The sequence below is a fragment of the Salvelinus namaycush genome, chromosome 6 (assembly GCF_016432855.1).
Source record: "Salvelinus namaycush isolate Seneca chromosome 6, SaNama_1.0, whole genome shotgun sequence".
NCBI lineage: Eukaryota > Metazoa > Chordata > Actinopteri > Salmoniformes > Salmonidae > Salvelinus > Salvelinus namaycush.
In genome coordinates this window covers 1,943,717-1,965,301 of record NC_052312.1, presented here as the reverse complement: position 1 = coordinate 1,965,301, position 21,585 = coordinate 1,943,717, and the positions used below count along the sequence as shown (strand labels likewise).

Below are 21,585 nucleotides of genomic sequence, written 5' to 3'. Positions count from 1 at the left end.
TGTACACTCAGTGTATAAAAACTGTTTAAGATATTCTTTGTCTTTGCAAAGTCTTTGTCAGTTGTATCTTTGTGTAACATATTCATACCGTCTTATTGTAGTATAACTGTAGACGAAGCAGAAAGAAACACCCAGCAAAAGATATGCATGTTTTTCATGTGTTATATTCAGGGTGGGGAGGAGGAGGAGGAGGAGGAAGAGGAGGATGGAGAAGAGGGGCATGGGGAGGATGAGGAGTAGAAGGGGGAGGAGGAGGGTCTTCAAGCAGATAAAAATGTAAATGTTCTTCTGCTTTCTGATGTCTACACAGACCCTTATCAAAGCTTTCTCCTCTGGGGGGTTGGGAAGGGGGAGGAGAAGAGAAGAGTGGTGAAAGTAGAAGGGGCTGAGAGGGGTGGGGGAGAAGGGGTGAGAGGGGAGTGGAGGCGGGAGGGAGATGTCCCAGCTGTTTCTGACAGGTCTCAGAGCTGTGTGGTTTGCTCTGACAGCAGAGATGTCCTCTGAAGAACTAGTCCGGGAGACCAGGGGGACACGTCAGCAAGATTTAACACCACACAGCCTCAAAATCAATGATGATACTTGCAGTTTGTGATTTCTTAGTTTCTTGAGAGTGTGTGAGAGTGTGTGAGAGAGTGTGAGAGAGAGAGAGAGAGAGAGAGAGAGAGTGTGTGAGAGAGAGAGAGAGAGAGAAAGAGTGAGAGTGAGAGAGAGAGTGAGAGAGAGAGAGAGAGAGAGAGAGAGAGAGAGAGAGAGAGAGCAATCTATATTTAACAATGTATTCTTTCACACTTTTCCCAAAGAATTACTCGTGTGGTAACAAATCCATGTTTTACCCTTTACCAAATCTTTTCAGCCTTGACTTCATGTTAGGGAATGAACGTTATTTATAATAAGGGTTACATGGAGAAATCGTATCTCTTAGAAAGGAAAATGGAAGGCTCTCCCTTCAGCAAAATATATTTTACCAAAACACTTCCCTGAACGCTTGAATAAAAAAACAAGTGACCCTCCCATATACCCCAAATAATAATTTAAACATAAAGTGAATAGCAGAGAACATGTCTACCATTTACCCTCAATTCATGGACAGACCAGAGCCTAAGACATGCAGTTTTAGAAACTGTTCTTCGTCCTGTAAGCATTACATGGCAACGCAGGAATTTTGAAAGCGCACAAGTTGTGGAGGCCAGAAGGTTGTGGGTTAGCAGACCACCGTGGACAAGACTAGGGGTGGGAAAATATCCTTTATAGTCAAAGCATTGCATGAATCTATCATTATATTTGTAGGTCAGGGATAAAAATGGCCTTTTATAAACATTTCATGCAATTCTACATAATATTTACATATTAGCAGAATATTTTTTAATACCACACAAATTACTGGAATTACAAGCTAAGAATGGACAGAGAGATAAGCCTATGTGTTCCTCTGATCCTATTGTTTCAATGCCAAATCAGTGTGTCTTTGTTTTTAACAAAAAATGTCATTGTTTGCACATAATTCAATCTGAGATGTCATTAGGAATCTGAGCATGGTACTTTCAAAAGGTAGGCCTACCTTTCCACCCCAGACAGAGTAGACCTACCTTTCCACCCCAGACAGAGTAGGACCCTACCTTTCCACCCCAGACAGTGTAGGCCTACCTTTCCACCACAGACAGAGTAGGCCTACCTTTACACCCCAGACAGAGTAGGCCTACCTTTACACCCCAGACAGAGTAGGACCCTACCTTTACACCCCAGACAGAGTAGGCCTACCTTTCCACCCCAGACAGAGTAGGTCTACCTTTCCACCCCAGACAGAGTAGGACCCTACCTTTCCACCCCAGACAGAGTAGGCCTACCTTTCCACCCCAGACAGAGTAGGCCCTACCTTTCCACCCCAGACAGAGTAGGCCCTACCTTTCCACCCCAGACAGAGAAGGACCCTACCTTTCCACCCCAGACAGAGTAGGCCCCTACCTTTCCACCCCAGACAGAGTAGACCTACCTTTCCACCCCAGACAGAGTAGGCCTACCTTTCCACCCCAGACAGAGTAGGACCTACCTTTCCACCCCAGACAGAGTAGGACCTACCTTTCCACCCCAGACAGTGTAGTCCTACCTTTCCACCCCAGACAGAGTAGGCCTACCTTTCCACCCCAGACAGAGTAGGACCCTACCTTTCCACCCCAGACAGAGTAGGACCTACCTCTCCACCCCAGACAGAGTAGGCCTACCTTTCCACCCCAGACAGAGTAGGACCCTACCTTTCCACCCCAGACAGAGTAGGCCTACCTTTCCACCCCAGACAGAGTAGGCCTACCTTTCCACCCCAGACAGAGTAGTCCTACCTTTACACCCCAGACAGAGTAGACCTACCTTTCCACCCAAGACAGAGTAGTTCTACCTTTCCACCCCAGACAGAGTAGGACCTACCTTTCCACCCCAGACAGAGAAGGACCTACCTTTCCACCCCAGACAGAGTAGGCCTACCTTTCCACCCCAGACAGAGTAGGACCCTACCTTTACACCCCAGACAGAGTAGGCCTACCTTTCCACCCCAGACAGAGTAGGTCTACCTTTCCACCCCAGACAGAGTAGGACCCTACCTTTCCACCCCAGACAGAGTAGGCCTACCTTTCCACCCCAGACAGTGTAGGCCTACCTTTCCACCCCAGACAGAGTAGGCCTACCTTTCCACCCCAGACAGAGTAGGCCTACCTTTCCGCCCCAGACAGAGTAGTCCTACCTTTACACCCCAGACAGAGTAGGTCTACCTTTCCACCCCAGACAGAGTAGGACCTACGTTTCCACCCCAGACAGAGTAGGACCTACCTTTCCACCCCAGACAGAGTAGGTCTACCTTTCAACCCCCGACAGAGTAGGACCCTACCTTTCCACCCCAGACAGAGTAGGCCTACCTTTCCACCCCAGACAGAGTAGGCCCTACCTTTCCACCCCAGACAGAGTAGGCCCTACCTTCCACCCCAGACAGAGTAGGCCCTACCTTTCCACCCCAGACAGAGTAGGCCTACCTTTCCACCCCAGATAGAGTAGGCCTACCTTTCCACCCCAGACAGAGTAGGCCCTACCTTTCCACCCCAGACAGAGTAGGCCTACCTTTCCACCCCAGACAGAGTAGGCCCTACCTTTCCACCCCAGACAGAGTAGGACCTACCTTTCCACCCCAGACAGAGTAGGCCTACCTTTCCACCCCAGACAGAGTAGGCCTACCTTTCCACCCCAGACAGAGTAGTCCTACCTTTCCACCCCAGACAGAGTAGTCCTACCTTTACACCCCAGACAGAGTAGGTCTACCTTTCCGCCCCAGACAGAGTAGTCCTACCTTTACACCCCAGACAGAGTAGGTCTACCTTTCCACCCCAGACAGAGTAGGACCTACGTTTCCACCCCAGACAGAGTAGGACCTACCTTTCCACCCCAGACAGAGTAGGTCTACCTTTCCACCCCAGACAGAGTAGGCCCTACCTTTCCACCCCAGACAGAGTAGGCCCTACCTTCCACCCCAGACAGAGTAGGCCCTACCTTTCCACCCCAGACAGAGTAGGCCTACCTTTCCACCCCAGACAGAGTAGGCCTACCTTTCCACCCCAGACAGAGTAGGCCCTACCTTTCCACCCCAGACAGAGTAGGCCCTACCTTTCCACCCCAGACAGAGTAGGCCCTACCTTTCCACCCCAGACAGAGTAGGCCCTACCTTTCCACCCCAGACAGAGTAGGCCCTACCTTCCACCCCAGACAGAGTAGGCCCTACCTTTCCACCCCAGACAGAGTAGGCCTACCTTTCCACCCCAGACAGAGTAGGCCTACCTTTCCACCCCAGACAGAGTAGGCCCTACCTTTCCACCCCAGACAGAGTAGGCCTACCTTTCCACCCCAGACAGAGTAGGCCCTACCTTTCCACCCCAGACAGAGTAGGTCTACCTTTCCACCCCAGACAGAGTAGGACCCTACCTTTCCACCCCAGACAGAGTAGGCCTACCTTTCCACCCCAGACAGAGTAGGCCTACCTTTCCACCCCAGACAGAGTAGGCCTACCTTTCCACCCCAGACAGAGTAGGCCTACCTTTCCGCCCCAGACAGAGTAGTCCTACCTTTACACCCCAGACAGAGTAGGTCTACCTTTCCACCCCAGACAGAGTAGGACCTACGTTTCCACCCCAGACAGAGTAGGACCTACCTTTCCACCCCAGACAGAGTAGGTCTACCTTTCAACCCCCGACAGAGTAGGACCCTACCTTTCCACCCCAGACAGAGTAGGCCTACCTTTCCACCCCAGACAGAGTAGGCCCTACCTTTCCACCCCAGACAGAGTAGGCCCTACCTTCCACCCCAGACAGAGTAGGCCCTACCTTTCCACCCCAGACAGAGTAGGCCTACCTTTCCACCCCAGATAGAGTAGGCCTACCTTTCCACCCCAGACAGAGTAGGCCCTACCTTTCCACCCCAGACAGAGTAGGCCTACCTTTCCACCCCAGACAGAGTAGGCCCTACCTTTCCACCCCAGACAGAGTAGGACCTACCTTTCCACCCCAGACAGAGTAGGCCTACCTTTCCACCCCAGACAGAGTAGGCCTACCTTTCCACCCCAGACAGAGTAGTCCTACCTTTCCACCCCAGACAGAGTAGTCCTACCTTTACACCCCAGACAGAGTAGGTCTACCTTTCCGCCCCAGACAGAGTAGTCCTACCTTTACACCCCAGACAGAGTAGGTCTACCTTTCCACCCCAGACAGAGTAGGACCTACGTTTCCACCCCAGACAGAGTAGGACCTACCTTTCCACCCCAGACAGAGTAGGTCTACCTTTCCACCCCAGACAGAGTAGGCCCTACCTTTCCACCCCAGACAGAGTAGGCCCTACCTTCCACCCCAGACAGAGTAGGCCCTACCTTTCCACCCCAGACAGAGTAGGCCTACCTTTCCACCCCAGACAGAGTAGGCCTACCTTTCCACCCCAGACAGAGTAGGCCCTACCTTTCCACCCCAGACAGAGTAGGCCTACCTTTCCACCCCAGACAGAGTAGGCCCTACCTTTCCACCCCAGACAGAGTAGGCCCTACCTTTCCACCCCAGACAGAGTAGGCCCTACCTTCCACCCCAGACAGAGTAGGCCCTACCTTTCCACCCCAGACAGAGTAGGCCTACCTTTCCACCCCAGACAGAGTAGGCCTACCTTTCCACCCCAGACAGAGTAGGCCCTACCTTTCCACCCCAGACAGAGTAGGCCTACCTTTCCACCCCAGACAGAGTAGGCCCTACCTTTCCACCCCAGACAGAGTAGGACCTACCTTTCCACCCCAGACAGAGTAGGCCTACCTTTCCACCCCAGACAGAGTAGGCCCTACCTTTCCACCCCAGACAGAGTAGGCCCTACCTTTCCACCCCAGACAGAGTAGGCCTACCTTTCCACCCCAGACAGAGTAGGCCTACCTTTCCACCCCAGACAGAGTAGGCCTACCTTTCCACCCCAGACAGAGTAGGCCTACCTTTCCACCCCAGACAGAGTAGGCCCTACCTTTCCACCCCAGACAGAGTAGGCCTACCTTTCCACCCCAGACAGAGTAGGCCTACCTTTCCACCCCAGACAGAGTAGGCCTACCTTTCCACCCCAGACAGAGTAGACCTACCTTTCCACCCCAGACAGAGTAGGCCTACTGACACAGAAAATGTAAGCTTTAACTGCTGGTTACTCTTCCTCCGTGGTTTAACCCAACAAAAGGTGACAAGAGTTTCCCTGAAAACTGCCTGCATTTAAACATCTTCTGTTGTACAGAAAGTTAATATCTGACAGTATTTGTGATTACTTCGCAAGCAAAGTCAATTCCCCCCCCCTGCTATAGAAGGTCATATTTCAGCCTCTGATAGTCCCATATGCATTGGCGTCACGACTTTCCCGGGTATTTTACAGCTTGTTTCTAGCATAAAGCATTGTGGACCAAAAGCGCTGTTATAGGTTTAAAAGAGTGCATTTAAATAGTGCACGGTGGGTGGAGGAAATGACCGAAAAAAATCTATGGATATAGCAGCCTACAGCCTAATGTTGTCTGTCAAACAGGTAGACATACTTCTTATTTCTTAAATAGGAAGAAAAAGTCTCCAACACAAAGCCCTCTTGTTGTTAATAAAGTCTAATTAAAATGAAAGCCTACTCCAATTTGCCTACTTTCAGAGCTATATTTTGAGCTGTCCATTTCCAATTGACTGTGTCGCGGCTGATGGTTCAAGTTTCAGCACCACAATGTAAGTGACTCGATTCTGGCTTATTGTGAGGTCAATAACTCTGATAAATACATCATGGGCAGGAAACATACTGTTTTTAATAAAATAAATTATAGTATTAGCAAGCTATCAAAGTTGTCCTCCTTCGCCTCTTCCGGCTCTCATTCTCAAACTGAACAGCACATAGGATATAGGTTAGTCTGCGCACACAAGATAGTGCATTTCTTGGACTAGGCATAATCAAATATTATTTTCGGAAGAAGCCTTTGACTTTCCTCTTGAACTGCCACCATAGGCCTACACAGCACAGCCATTGGTTAGGCAGCACACAGCACACAGCACAGCCATTGGTTAGGCTGCACACAGCACACAGCACAGCCATTGGTTAGGCAGCACACAGCACAGCCATTGGTTAGGCAGCACACAGCACAGCCATTGGTTAGGCTGCACACAGCACACAGCACAGCCATTGGTTAGGCAGCACACAGTACAGCCATTGGTTAGGCAGCACACAGCACACAGCACAGCCATTGGTTAGGCTGCACATCAAAAAGAGAATGGCTCAGGGTTGGAATATCAACTGCAGTGTGTAATACAGCCTAGTTGTATTTACACCATCCCAGCAGCTATCTTAGTAATAGCTTTGTTCTGTGCTTCTCCCAGCCTGCACTTCGTATCCTATTGGCTATAGGCTATGGATCATTTGATTGAGATGACACAAATAGCCTATAGGCCCACTTGATATTGCTTGCCCAGTGTAGAATCAGAGATGAGGGTCGACGGGTACACGTCGATATATAGCTTAATAAGTAACTCATTCTAAAACACTGAGAAATATAGACATTTTATCAATTGCAAATGACATGACCCTCCCCTGGACCAAATAAAAAAAAATACTAAACTTTTCCCCTTGACTGAAATGGAAAAAGCACGACCCTTCCCTATTTTTCTCCAGGTACCCATTCTGTATATTTCAACCCATCCCTAAGCCTGTGGCCTCAGTCAGACTTCCTCTCTCCCAGAACAACACACTGTTGCAGTAGTCACCGCTACAAAACCAGGAACACATCCCATCTAAACCAATAGCCATGGTTCACTTGACAGTGTACACACTGTTCTTCTGAGTAATGCAGAGTAAGTTGGTCTCAATGGGCCGAGAGCCAAACCATTCCCTTCCTTTGACTAGCGTTACTCCACATTCCTGGTTCCTATATGATTGGCTGGCTTGGCTGCCCTTTGATCTACCTCTGACATCACTAATGAGCAATTTGCAGAAAGATTGACCTATTCTAATTGGCTGTATGAAGGCTGGAGGACGGGTCACTTCTCGAGGGATTGGTTCTTCTTCCCGAGGTGTCTGTCCCTTCATGTTCTTTAAAGTCACAGGGGAACAACGCTAGGTCTGTGTTCAAGGGCTTTTACCAAGGTGTGGCCCTGTTTTGTCAAGTGCATTGTGGTAATAAAAATTGTCAACGGATGCATTTGGATTCAACTTTTTAAACACTTGTATTGGCGGACTCAGCTTATTCCCCTCCGGTTTGCTTCTTTCTCCTTTCGACCAAACATATGTTTTATATCTGACAGGGTAGCAGGCAGGGTAGCAGGCGGGCCAGCGACCGAGCTCTGCTGATTAAGTATGTAGCATCCCTGCGTATGGAGATTTGGTTTATCCTCAAGGACAATATAGGGATCCTCCACCTCAGTGATGTAAGAATGAAACTTGCACAGAACTAAAACAATACCGTGACTGTGTCTCCACCCCCCCAACACCTGACATGTATCAGAAGAATACCTGGAATTGTTTAGCAGAGTAAATCTCTGTTCAAATAGAGGGGGTAAGAGGGGCCCCTCTGTGCTATTGGAAGAGTATAAGCCGTAATGGGTCAGAGAGTAGATAAAATGTTAAGAAGAGAACAGAGGACATCTTAAGTGTGTCCTTTAGGCTTGGCTTCCATTCTGTTGACACGTGTAATGGAGTATTAAGGTTCTCTTGGAATGCTTCTGAGGTCCTAAAATGTCTTGAGAGAGAATGTAATTCAAAAGGGAGGACAAAGGGTTACCCTTTGAGAAGTTATACTTTCTCCTTTGTTTGCTGGTGAAGAAAGTGTACAGGGTTAAGAGTACATCTAAAACCTTTATCATAACCCCTTGTCTCTACAAAAATACTAATTTAGCAAAGACGCTTATCCAATAGTTAGTGCAATCAACTAAGGTAGCTAAGACAACCACATATCACAGTCATTGAAAGTGTACATGTTTTTTTTGGGGGGGGGGGCGGACTTAACTAAGCCTGGTGAATCCAAAATAGTGAAAGTAGCTTTCATTCTGTATTCATCAGGCTAGACTTCAGGTCTGTAAATTACCAAAGACTTAGACTTTACATAAAACAAAATAATGTTGAGGTCTGCTTAGTCTGACAACCAACTATCTGTGTCTGAATATAACTGCTTGTTTGATTATACCGTTATGCCGTCTATATTTTTTGACAACTTTATCTCAGACTTGATAAACCGGGATCTCTGATATAACGTTTGATTTAAATGACAAAGACAAGAGTACGCAGGAAATGATAAGGTATTTTGATGAAGGAAAATGATTGTAGCTACAGTATATAAACACAGGCGGAAATGCCGTTGTTTACTTTCCATTCTATGTGTGTGTCCTTCTCCTTAAAAGCTAAAGATGTTGTCCTTTTTTTCCTCATACGATCATTCAAATGGACATTTATAGAGACTGATCACAGGCAACTGGTGTTATGATTGGTGTTATGGAAATATTCCTGATCCAGAAATCTATTTTTCTTTCAATATCAACAGATTATATCAACAGATTATATCAACAGATTATATCAACAGATTATATCAACAGATTATATCAACAGTTGCATAAACACTGTTGTGGATATTGTGTTTGTCAAGCACAACTTCAACAAGTTGATATGCATGTCGAATGTCTCCGAAGGCAAAAACCAATGCTGAAATATTAATGCTCAATAAAATAGGATTGCGGGAAAACCATAGTCCCGATAGAGACTAACTACATGTATATGGGAACCCTTGTTTATCTAAAAGGCAAGGACAAGGACCGAGGACATGACAACCAGTGTAGTCTTAGTCCCTGCAGGGATGAAGTTAATTATTCCTGTTGAAATGCAATGGATGCCACTGTGCCCTATAGGTCACATTTCACATTTCAAAAGGGAAGCAGACCAGGATGCAAAGGTCAGCTGTCAGAAAGCCTTCATCTCCGCCGGACTAATAGTGGCCTTTTTTCAACATGACCGACAACAACTCCACTTGAACTGTATCTAGTTTGTATGTTCAAACCGTGTACTTAATATGAAAATAGATGAGGTTCTATTTTGTAAATGATGTTCGTGGTTGGCTACTAAGCTGGTTGGTTGGTGTACACTGTCATCCCCAATAAATTGTGAAACATTTTGTAAAAGAGGTTGGCTTTCAGAACAGTGGAAGGAAAATGTACTGTATGTTGTTTAAATGGCTTCTACTAATTACCTAACATATAGAACTAGAGAAAGTTCTAGAGAAAGTTATCCTATAACAGATACTCAGGTACTAATATTTATGGTCGCTTAAAAGTCCAATGCAAATGTTTTTTGTTTTTTTTAAATCTCAATATCAAATCATTTTTGAGTAACAATTAAGTACCTTACTTTGATTTTGTTTTCAGTTAAAATTGTCAAAAATAAACAAAGATAGCTTCTTAGCAAAAGAGCAATTGATCAAGCAAGAATTTTGCTAGGACTGTCTGGGAGTGGTCTAAGTGGGGAGGGGAATACTGAAAGCTTACTGTTATTGGCAGAGAGGTTTGGAACTGGTCTATTAACTAATTTACTGCCTGGTGACGTCATCAGACTGGCCAAAACTCCATCCTACTAAAACAGGCTTACATTTCATGCGGTCTTTTCAAACAGCTCTCACACTAAAAGGGCATTATCATAATTTATTTTCTTATTCATTAATTCACCATATTACACCAACCTCATAGTGTGGAAATATATATTAACACAGGTAAATCACGTTTTTGACTACACTGGACCTTTAAGATAACATGCTGTGGGGCCTTTCTGCATGTATGATATAGTTTCTAGTAGACTAAATATTAGTGTTATGATTTAATTATGGCACACGGGAAAAAAACATAGTTTTGCACACAAAATGGAAACATGATATAAAACGTGAACTCTTTCATGGTTGATGAATGTCCAATCCTGCAAATACTCAAAGAAAAACAATCATTCAGACACAACAACAAAATATATTCTGTTTTAATTCACCCGTGACAGCTGAACTATTCTTCTTCAAAAAGACTATGTGTTTGGGGAGTATAAATAACTAGCTCCCAAATATAGCATTGCATTTCAACGTACTGCTTCCACTCCCTATCAACATATGCCCCTGCCTCCCGAGCTTCAGAAAAACCCGTCCACAGATAAGAAAAGCCACAGATGCGCCCGCGCGCACGCGAACACACACACACACACACACACACGGTCCTTGTCGCTCTGCACATCCGCACAAATGCGCCGGACATCTATCCCCCCCTTGTCAAATTAAAGTAACTGATTGGCGCTGCGGAGGGCAAACCCCAAAAATAAAAATTGAAGAAGAGGGGGTAAAAAGTGAAACTGGAAAGCGAGGGCCCCTGCTGCACTCCACTCTACCGGTGAAATAATTAGCCCCCTGGTTGATCTGGGGCTCATTCAATGAGTATTGGCAGTTTGAGACGCCAGCTGTGCTTCCTACCATGAGCTGCTGCATTGCTGCCGCATGAAAAGTACAACAAAACATTCTCCATAGGAGAAATGTGTGTGGGCTCTCTATGTTATGCATTTTGGGGCCGGTTTCCGGACACAGAAGCTACTTTTTCTACCAAGCTATGTAAGTAATTCAAGCAACAGATACAGTCAAAAGGAGGTCAAATGTTTTGTTATGTTAGAGTCCTGGATTTAAAAAAAATAAAAATAAATCATTGTTTCTCCATTGACTGCTTTTCAGACCAGGACTAGGATTAATCCGTGTCTAACATAACAAAACATTTGACCTCCTTTTGACTGTATCTGTTGCTTGAATTACTTACATAGCTTGGTAGAAAAAGTAGCTTCTAGCGTGTGCTGCCCTCGCAACAATGACAGGTTCTACATACTCCATTCTCTTTCGTCTACATTGCCAAAGAACCCACTGTGCAAAAAACTGGCTGAATCAACATGGTTTCCACGTCATTTCAACAATATGATTGGATTTGCAAAAAATAATCAACATTATGGAATTTTTGTATTTTTTTTCACCTAACTTTTACCCTAAATCCAATGAGATGGTGAAATGTTTTGTTGATTTCACGTTGAATTCCCGTTAGTTGACAACTCAACCAAATGTCAATTAGACGTTGAAATGACGTCTGTGCCCGGTAGGGAAAAAGATTTAAAAAATGTTTTTTAAAAGCTCCCCTGACAAACACACACACACACAGGAGAGGGGTTGTCTGTGGTGCAGATGGAACACCAGACTGGGGGCTCTAAAGAACAGCCTTGGGGGGCAGCCATTGTTCCACCCTGCTCTGTAGTGAGAGTAGGGGTAGCAGCCACACCCCTGCCCACTACAGTGTACCAGCTGTATATCTCGAGCTCCCGCTGTGTTGGCCTATAGTGCAAGGCTCCACTCTGACAACCCCTGATAGGAAGCACCGTGTCATGCTGACAACCCCCTGCCTTAGAAGATTAATGCCCTCGGCAAAAATGTGGGCCACTCCTAGTTTATTTGGTCCAAACAAAGACGGTGTAAATAGTCTTGTTTAGTATTTGGGTCATTTCACGAATAGAGTGTCTTTTGTGTCACCCGGACATTGTGTGTACATTTTGATAAAACACTCAATTTAACAGTTGAATCACATACATCTACACTTTAACTAAAGTAAACTAAAATCAAATAGTGTGTTTGTATTCATATAAATGATTTGTTTTCTCTGAATGTCCCACATCATGTTTGTCCAACATCTAGAAAAAATGTAACCCATTTAACCCCAAAATGTCACCATTGTCGTTGTTGTTGCTATGAGAAAGGAATTTTTGAATATGATTATTTAATTAATGTGATGAATTTACATTTGTCCCTCAGGTTTAAAGTCAACCCTGTAAAGTTCAAATAGTGAAGATTTCATTCAATTTTCCCTCCATGTTGCACACAACAAGCTTCCACCCCCACCCCTGTCACAAGGAGATTAAATCATCCACTTTTAATAGTCATTTCTCTTCTTGAGACGGGAAAACATGTTAGTTATGAGGTTGAACATGTGCTCTTTATGACAGAATGTTAAAATGAGGACAGAGCTATTTTTCACAAAATTACTATAGACAAACAGCACTCGATTCATAGAATGACCCATGCATGAATATTGAATACAGAATATCATTTGAGCTTGATATCATGTTGTGGGATTTGTATTCCTACTTTTGAGGTATAATTTTGTTATTTTAATAATGTTACATTAGTTTATATATGACAACACCTTCCCCATTAGATGAAAGTCAGACTAACCTGTTCAGATATCAGGAAATACTTTTGACTTCATAACAAAAGGGTCCACTAAGCTAATAACATCAACCTGTGACTAGTCACATGCCCAGTGTCTGTCACTGATATGGGTGGAAGCTACAATAAATTCCTCACTGGCACCTCCTTGTGGAAATCAAACGAATACCATCAAAAACTTTGAGCAAATCTTTCATGGACTCCTGAGCCTATTGTCTTGTCTGAACTGAGCGCTGTGTGGCACAATGCACTTTCCCTACAGCTTAGAAAAAACATTCAACACCGGCTTTATACTTTGTTTACATAAAACTACATACACAACATTCAGGGGCCTATAATAGTCTGTGAAAAAAACACACACGAATGAATCCATGTTAATTGTATTGTTTCTTTTAAATAGCTTTTTATTTCACAACAACCAAAGCTGAAAAAATATACATTAACATAAAAACTGAATCTGCTAAATTTAAGACAGAAAAACAACATATGACATTTGAACAGACAAAAAAAAATTATACAATAAAAAGAGCAAGATAAGACAAATAAGAAACAAAACCAGGAACTGTATTACTATTGGTTTAGCTAATGACCCAATGGAGTGCTGCATATGGGCTCTCTCTCTTATGATTGGGAATTGAGAAAAGCTAGGAATGTGCACTCATGCCTCAGAGGAGAGAAACTACTTCTTACGTGGTCAACAGCTGAAGGACAACAGGTCGAGGACATCAGGTCGAGGACAACAGGTCTATGACAACAGGTCGAGGACAACAGGTCGAGGACAACAGCTGAAGGACAACAGCTGTAGGACAACAGGTCTAGGACATCAGGTCAAGGACAACAGGTCTAGGACATCAGGTCAAGGACAACAGGTCAAGGACAACAGGTCGAGGACAACAGGTCTAGGACAACAGGTCGAGGACATCAGGTCGAGGACAACAGGTCGAGGACAACAGGTCGAGGACAACAGGTCTAGGACAACAGGTCTAGGACATCAGGTCGAGGACAACAGGTCGAGGACAACAGGTCGAGGACAACAGGTCTAGGACATCAGGTCGAGGACATCAGGTCGAGGACATCAGGTCGAGGACAACAGGTCTAGGACATCAGGTCTAGGACAACAGGTCGAGGACATCAGGTCGAGGACATCAGGTCGAAGACAACAGCTGAAGGACAACAGCTGTAGGACAACAGCTGTAGGACAACAGGTCTAGGACATCAGGTCAAGGACAATAGCTGTAGGACAACAGGTCGAGGACAACAGGTCTAGGACATCAGGTCGAGGACAACAGGTCTAGGACAACAGGTCTAGGACATCAGGTCTAGGACAACAGGTCTAGGACATCAGGTCTAGGACAACAGGTCTAGGACAACAGGTCGAGGACAACAGGTCTATGACAACAGGTCGAGGACAACAGGTCTAGGACAACAGGTCTAGGACAACAGGTCTAGGACAACAGGTCTAGGACAATAACTGTAGGACAACAGGTCGAGGACAACAGGTCTAGGACATCTGTTTGAGGACAACAGGTCTAGGACAACAGGTCGAGGACAATAACTGTAGGACATCAGGTCGAGGACAACAGGTCTAGGACAACAGGTCTAGGACAACAGGTCTAGGACAATAACTGTAGGACAACAGGTCGAGGACAACAGGTCTAGGACATCTGTTTGAGGACAACAGGTCTAGGACAACAGGTCGAGGACAACAGCTGAAGGACAACAGCTGTAGGACAACAGCTGTAGGACAACAGGTCTAGGACATCAGGTCAAGGACAATAGCTGTAGGACAACAGGTCTAGGACATCAGGTCGAGGACATCAGGTCTAGGACAACAGGTCGAGGACAACAGGTCGAAGACAACAGCTGAAGGACAACAGCTGTAGGACAACAGCTGTAGGACAACAGGTCTAGGACATCAGGTCTAGGACATCAGGTCGAGGACAACAGGTCTAGGACATCAGGTCTAGGACATCAGGTCTAGGACATCAGGTCGAGGACATCAGGTCTAGGACAATAGCTGTAGGACAACAGGTCGAAGACAACAGCTGAAGGACAACAGCTGTAGGACAACAGGTCTAGGACATCAGGTCGAGGACAACAGGTCTAGGACATCAGGTCTAGGACATCAGGTCTAGGACAACAGGTCTAGGACAACAGGTCTAGGACAACAGGTCTAGGACAACAGGTCTAGGACAACAGGTCTAGGACAACAGGTCTAGGACAACAGGTCTAGGACATCAGGTCTAGGACATCAGGTCTAGGACATCAGGTCTAGGACAACAGGTCTAGGACAACAGGTCGAGGACAACAGGTCGAGGACATCAGGTCTAGGACATCAGGTCTAGGACATCAGGTCTAGGACATCAGGTCGAGGACAACAGGTCGAGGACAAATTGAGTCTCTACACCTTCCATTGTTAAGGTCTGGTGAGCGTCAGGGAATGCTGATCTTTGGTTAGTCAGAGGTTAGTTTCTGACAGGGGTGGAGGTTCCTTTGACAGTCTTCTTCATGTGATGGTAGTTGGGCAGGATCTTCATGAGGAAATCTAGCTGGAGCGTCTGAGGCTGGAAGATACATTTATGTTAGAACAAATTAGAACATTTTAAATCAACTGTCAGAGGTTACAATATTAGAAGATAAATGCTTAGGAATTGTTTTAAATCATAAAATTAAAAACCTATCCCCTGATGACAATATCAATGCAACCACTAGCATTGCAGAGAATATATGTATATATATATTTTTTTTTAAAGGACAAAATATTTTCTTGTGTGTCCTTTACCAGAATCACTTTCTGTACCTCCACTGGCATAGCATTTAGAATAATGTGATTTATTGGGCTAGCATTCTCAGTGGTATGCTAGTATGGACATTGGCACATGGGGTAAGCAGGTAGCCTAGTGGGTAAGAGCGTTGGGCCAGTAACCAAAAGGCCGCTGGTTTGAATCCCTGTGCCGACTAGGTAAAATAAAAAAATGTCACGGTCACTTAACCCTAAGTGCTGCTGTAATTCGCTCTGGATAAATGACTCAAAATGTAATTGTCTAGTATTTTCCTTAGTGAAGAGCTAGGTGGAATTCACAGTAGAGACAAACCTGAGGCCTTTCTGTCTGCACACGCCTCATGCAGTTAGCCCCGTAGATGACTGTGTTCTCGGGAATAACCTCACACGTATTCACCTGGCAACAAGCGCCGACGATACAGCCACTGGTGAGAATGACGTTCTTCCCTAGGTCCGCTGAGACAGAGAGCGAGGGTTGTACGTCATCATACAGACAGCATCGAAAATGGCTTCCAAATGACAGCAGAAGGGTTCATCATTATGTATAGGCACCGTGTATTTTATAAGCATATCCTACCTTTTGACTCGATGACATTGTTGTCACCAATTTTCAATGCTTGAGAGACTTGAGAAGTTGGTTGAGGGTTAAACATGACAAGTTGGTTGAGGGTTAAACATGACAAGTTGGTTGAGGGTTAAACATGACAAGTTGGTTGAGGGTTAAACATGACAAGTTGGTTGAGGGTTAAACATGACAAGTTGGTTGAGGGTTAAACATGACAAGTTGGTTGAGGGTTAAACATGACAAGTTGGTTGAGGGTTAAACATGACAAGTTGGTTGAGGGTTAAACATGACAAGTTGGTTGAGGTTTAGAAGTGATGAGTTGGTTGAGGTTTAGAAGTGATGAGTTGGTTGAGGTTTAGAAGTGATGAGTTGGTTGAGGTTTAGAAGTGATGAGTTGGTTGAGGTTTAGAAGTGATGAATTGGTTGAGGTTTAGAAGTGATGAATTGGTTGAGGTTTAGAAGTGATGAGTTGGTTGAGGTTTAGAAGTGATGAGTTGGTTGAGGTTTAGAAGTGATGAATTGGTTGAGGTTTAGAAGTGATGAGTTGGTTGAGGTTTAGAAGTGATGAGTTGGTTGAGGTTTAGAAGTGATGAGTTGGTTGAGGTTTAGAAGTGATGAGTTGGTTGAGGTTTAGAAGTGATGAATTGGTTGAGGTTTAGAAGTGATGAGTTGGTTGAGGTTTAGAAGTGATGAGTTGGTTGAGGTTTAGAAGTGATGAATTGGTTGAGGTTTAGAAGTGATGAGTTGGTTGAGGTTTAGAAGTGATGAATTGGTTGAGGTTTAGAAGTGATGAATTGGTTGAGGTTTAGAAGTGATGAGTTGGTTGAGGTTTAGAAGTGATGAGTTGGTTGAGGTTTGGAAGTGATGAGTTGGTTGAGGTTTAGAAGTGATGAATTGGTTGAGGTTTAGAAGTGATGAGTTGGTTGAGGTTTAGAAGTGATGAGTTGGTTGAGGTTTGGAAGTGATGAGTTGGTTGAGGTTTAGAAGTGATGAATTGGTTGAGGTTTAGAAGTGATGAATTGGTTGAGGTTTGGAAGTGATGAGTTGGTTGAGGTTTAGAAGTGATGAGTTGGTTGAGGTTTAGAAGTGATGAGTGGGTTGAGGTTTAAAGGTGATGAGTGTTAAGACATTTTCTTCAACCGCTCCAAAAACAATTGGGAGACAACACAACATAAACATGTCATTACAATACTTGGTTATTTGTCCTCTTGTGTAGACATTAGTTAAACTAGCCTTTAGGCGACGTCCCTCATTAAAAAAGCAGTAACATCACATTCGTTTTCTTGAGCAAATGGTCCACAACAACCGGTCATTGTGACTACGTGCAGTAGAAGGATACCACAACCGACTTCAAACACATTGTTGATTCCAATCGTCATGGTCTTGGGTTCAACTCCTTCAGTGTCAGGCATAATATTTTCTGCATAACTAAAGATCGTAGGGCAAAATGTAGAGAAACAAAAAAAAGAGCGTGTTAAAATTGACGTGGATGTATTGGATACACAGCTAACTGCATAGTAGTGACCTACCTGTTAATGATGAGAGCCTGTTCCTCAATCAGGTTGCCTTCTCCAATGATAATAGGGCCTGCCTCAGCTATAATACGTGCTTTGGGGTGGACCACTGTTCTTGGACCTGCCGGAATGAATAGACGATTGATACATCTATAATGCTACACAGTTTGCTTATTTTGATTTGGAGGAAAATGGATAAAACACTAAACGATACTTGATGGCAAAAAAAACAACAATATGGAGTATGAATAAATTCTTACCAATGGTCACATCTCCTCTAATTTCACTCTCTACACACACAACTGCTCCAGCAGCAATGTTGGCACTGCAAGAGTTGGCAGAAAATACATGAGATTGTGATGGTAGCTAGCCATGGCTTGCCTGACTAGTCAAACTGAATTTTTCCCCCCCCTACTCCATCGTTTGCTACATACTTCAGTCTGAGATTGCCATCGTTGAAGTCGTTTGTGGTGATGTCAAAATGAGTGGTGTTGTACAAAAAAAAGTAATCAGCGGATTGGATCATCTCTAACCAATTGGGAGTATCAAAGCCAATGACGATTTTTCAAAACGCCGCTTTTACCCACGTGTTCTGCGATGGGTTCCAGAAAAAAAAACAATAAGACATCTAGAGTGGATTTCCATTCTAGAAATCGTCAGGGGGGTACTCAGATCCAGAATCAATGGTGGAGTTAGATTTGCATGGCCCGGTGCCCCGAGTGGGTGGTATTTTCACTTAAGGACCAACAGAATGGTCCAAAATGCCAAACTCCACCCACTTGGGACACGCAAAACGTACTTGACCATTGCGGAGAGAAACTAACGTCCGTGGGCGTAGCAAGGAGTTTGGGTAGCCAGGGAAAGTCATGGCATTATTACTCAGACGTATCTCCAAGATGGCAATGATCTAGCCTTCTAATTTGATGAGCTAACGTTACTGTAGCTAGCAAAAACAGCAATGGTTAGCAGCAGGCTAACTTAGCTAACTAGCTAACATAACCATTTTATCATCAGGGGCCTCATTTATAACCGTTGCGTAAATGTCACACAAAATCTCTGCTTGCGCCATTTCTGAAGATATTAAGATGTATAAACTTGGCAAACGTGATACATACGCATGTCTCCCGTTATAAAATCAGACCTGTCGTAAAACTGCCTGGGAAACGCCCTCCAATCACCTTTTATGGTGACAATAACACCCTTTATTTGTATAATTTTGAACTATTGGCATTAGGCCACGGCATGCAAAAGACTAATTGTTGTTTAATATTTTCTTTATTAATAATAGATTATTGGGTTTATGTCTCCTACCTTCATATAGGCTCTGAGATTGAATAGGCAATGATGTCACGCTCCTATCGCACAGCAATACTGTAGACTACCCATAAGGTCAAATATTTTGCATAAACTACCAGTCTACTGTCTTGGTAGAATGTTTTAGCAGTAATTTATGGTGTATATGGAAAAGGACTGTGTCCATTTCTGAAGAAGAAAACAATGGAAAATGGTTGTGGACATGTCAGAAGAACATTTGAATTCAACAATGTTTCCATCAACTTTTCCCCCCAACCTAAATATGACATGAAACACATGCAATTACAATACTTACAGTAGCATACATAGGCCTGGGTAAAAGTTCAGTGGTTAAATTAGACTGTATGCCGGTATTATTGTAAACCGCGCTGCCTATGATATTGCAAAACTTGAAATACATATGCACTAAGCTATCTAGCCTACTAGGTCCAATTAAACAAGAGATGCACATGTTTATTTGTTGTATAGGCTCCTTGGGGAATATGAACCCATTACAGCCAGGAAAGGTGAGCAATATATTCTGCAATAGAGCCCCACAGCGGAGGTGTCATAATACCCATAAAACCTAGCAGTCAAACAGGGAAATGGTTACAATAATTTTTCCACAATACATTTTTCCCATAGGAGATTTTAGAAAAACTTCAAATAAGGGTTTTGTTTCGTGTAGGCTTACTTTTGGTGTGACGTTTTGATAACCATGTAAAATCTCTCTTGGACAAGGTGACTTTGGCACCTTTTCTAACAGTTATTGTGTAAATTTACAAGTAGGTTCACAGAATTGCCCATTTAAAGAAAGGTTGCCAAATGATTCATTACTACATGTAGCTAACATTAGATAGTTAATCCAGAGATTCTGACCTTTGCCTCGGTTCGGCAGTCTCGACCAGGTCATCATGGCATTTGTAGTTCGTTATGATAGCCACATTAGCCGCTAATTAGCATTACATTTTTGGGTGGTAAATACAGGTGAATATATTGATAAAAGTCAACTTGTCCTAGAGAGATTTACACGATTATAAAAACATCATGCCAAGGTAAGCCTACAACGAAACACAGCCCTTACTTTAAGTGTTTCTAAAATCCCCTATGGAAAAAAATGTATGGTGAAAAGACAATTGGAACCATGTCCCTGTTTGACCGCTAGGTTTTATGGGTATTATGACTCCTACTGTGGCACTCTATGGTTATGAAAATAAAATAAATAGGAAAAAGATTCCTGTGTGTAATTATAAGATTCCTGTCTATTTTAGATTCTAAAAATAAACACTCTTAACACTAACGGCAAATGGCTGCATTCTTTTTAACATGTTTTCAGTTTTTGTGACTAAGCTTTTCATCAAAATACTTATTTGCCAGTTTGCAATACAATATGCACATTTTGGGGTATATTTTGTATGTACGATTTATAAACGAGGCTCCAGCTGACCGTCAGTTGTTAGCCATTAAAGATACGATACATTAAATCTGTGAATTATGTTCGCTAAGCTACAAGCTAACAACACGCCACTTAAGGCCAGAGACGTTATCTATCTCTGGTAAAGCACACAACTGAATATATTCTGTCATCTTTGATATTACTGAGGCACGGCACTGGTTAGCTAGCTAGCTGAATGGCTAACAACATTACTGGGTGTTGCCTCTTTGCTAGCTAGCATAGCCTGCCAGAAAATACATTGACATATTATAGTTGGTTCGCTAGCTGCATTGTAGCAACATTGTTCCAGAAAATATGCTTATTAATATAACCTTGTGACTAAATTAGTACAAATATTACCTTTTCTGTGACATCTGTTTAGTGTTGGGGTCCGCCATCCTGACAGAGAAGAAGATACTATCGACAGTTGATTATGATTCTTGGAGGGGGAAAAACAGTCGTGGTTGATTGTTGATGTCTGGATACCGCAATTCTACCTCTCTACTGCACTCTGCTGTATTACTTTGGTGGTGCAATTCAGTCAGACCAAGATTTCTATTGATTTCAGCTTTATCAGAGAGGAATACCACCGTTTTTGGCTTGTTTACTATAATCACCGAGTTTTTCGACTTGCTGCAGTCCGCAGAACTTCAATTATCGGTCAGAAGGTAAATAAAACACTCTAACTAAAATATTCCATATAAGAGAATCAATGATCTAGGCCTACATCACCACCCAGTGATCAAAACACCAAGGACCAATACATTAACAGGGCACATGCCCAGGGAACCGGACCTCCAGGGGGCCCACATTGATTTTGTTAGTTAATTCTCACTCGGATATCATAACCAGTGCATTCGGAAAGTATTCAGTACCCCTTGACTTTTTCCACATTGTGTTACGTTACAGACTTATTCTAGAATGGATTAAATTAAATATTTTCCTCGTCAATCTACACACAATACCCCATAAAGACCAAGCAAAAACAGTTTATTTTAAATTTTTTGCAAATGTATTAAACATTTAAAAACAGAAATACCTTATTTACATAAGTATTCAGACCCTTTGCTATGAGATTAGAAATTGAGCTCAGGTGCATCCTGTTTCCATTGATCATCCTTGAGATGTTTCTACAACTTGATTGGAGTCCACCTGTGGTAAATTCAATTGATTGGACATGATTTGGAAAGGCACACACCTGTCTATATAAGGTCCCACAGTTGA

At 43.8% G+C, this 21,585-nt stretch overlaps 1 protein-coding gene across 2 annotated transcripts; it reads right to left on the bottom strand.

Annotated features, from left to right (window-relative positions):
• Positions 1-13,153: 13,153 nt before the first annotated feature.
• dctn6 (dynactin subunit 6) lies at positions 13,154-20,816 on the bottom strand. Of its 2 annotated transcripts, none has more exons than XM_038995821.1 (7): positions 20,722-20,816; positions 17,894-17,958; positions 17,649-17,754; positions 17,459-17,547; positions 16,132-16,179; positions 15,952-16,010; positions 13,154-15,336 (listed from the first exon to the last, which is right to left on the bottom strand). In XM_038995821.1, the coding sequence occupies exons 1-7, from the start codon at positions 20,757-20,759 to the stop codon at positions 15,238-15,240; spliced, it is 504 nt and encodes a 167-aa protein (XP_038851749.1). In that variant the 5' UTR covers positions 20,760-20,816; the 3' UTR covers positions 13,154-15,237. The 2 variants fall into 2 exon arrangements, with proteins under 2 accessions (XP_038851749.1, XP_038851748.1); XM_038995820.1 differs by having other exon boundaries at positions 15,868-16,010; positions 20,722-20,815.
• Positions 20,817-21,585: the final 769 nt, after the last annotated feature.

What these genes read in the sequence shown, in the direction of transcription:
- dctn6 (XM_038995820.1), bottom strand. Translation starts at nt 20,759, where the DNA reads ATGGCGGACCCCAACACTAAACAGATGTCACAGAAAAG. An exon ending in CAGGCTCTCATCATTAACAG is followed by an intron (nt 17,548 to 17,648) that starts GTAGGTCACTAC and finishes TACGATCTTTAG; the next exon opens with TTATGCAGAAAATATTATGC. An exon ending in CAATGTCATCGAGTCAAAAG is followed by an intron (nt 16,011 to 16,131) that starts GTAGGATATGCT and finishes TCTCTGTCTCAG; the next exon opens with CGGACCTAGGGAAGAACGTC.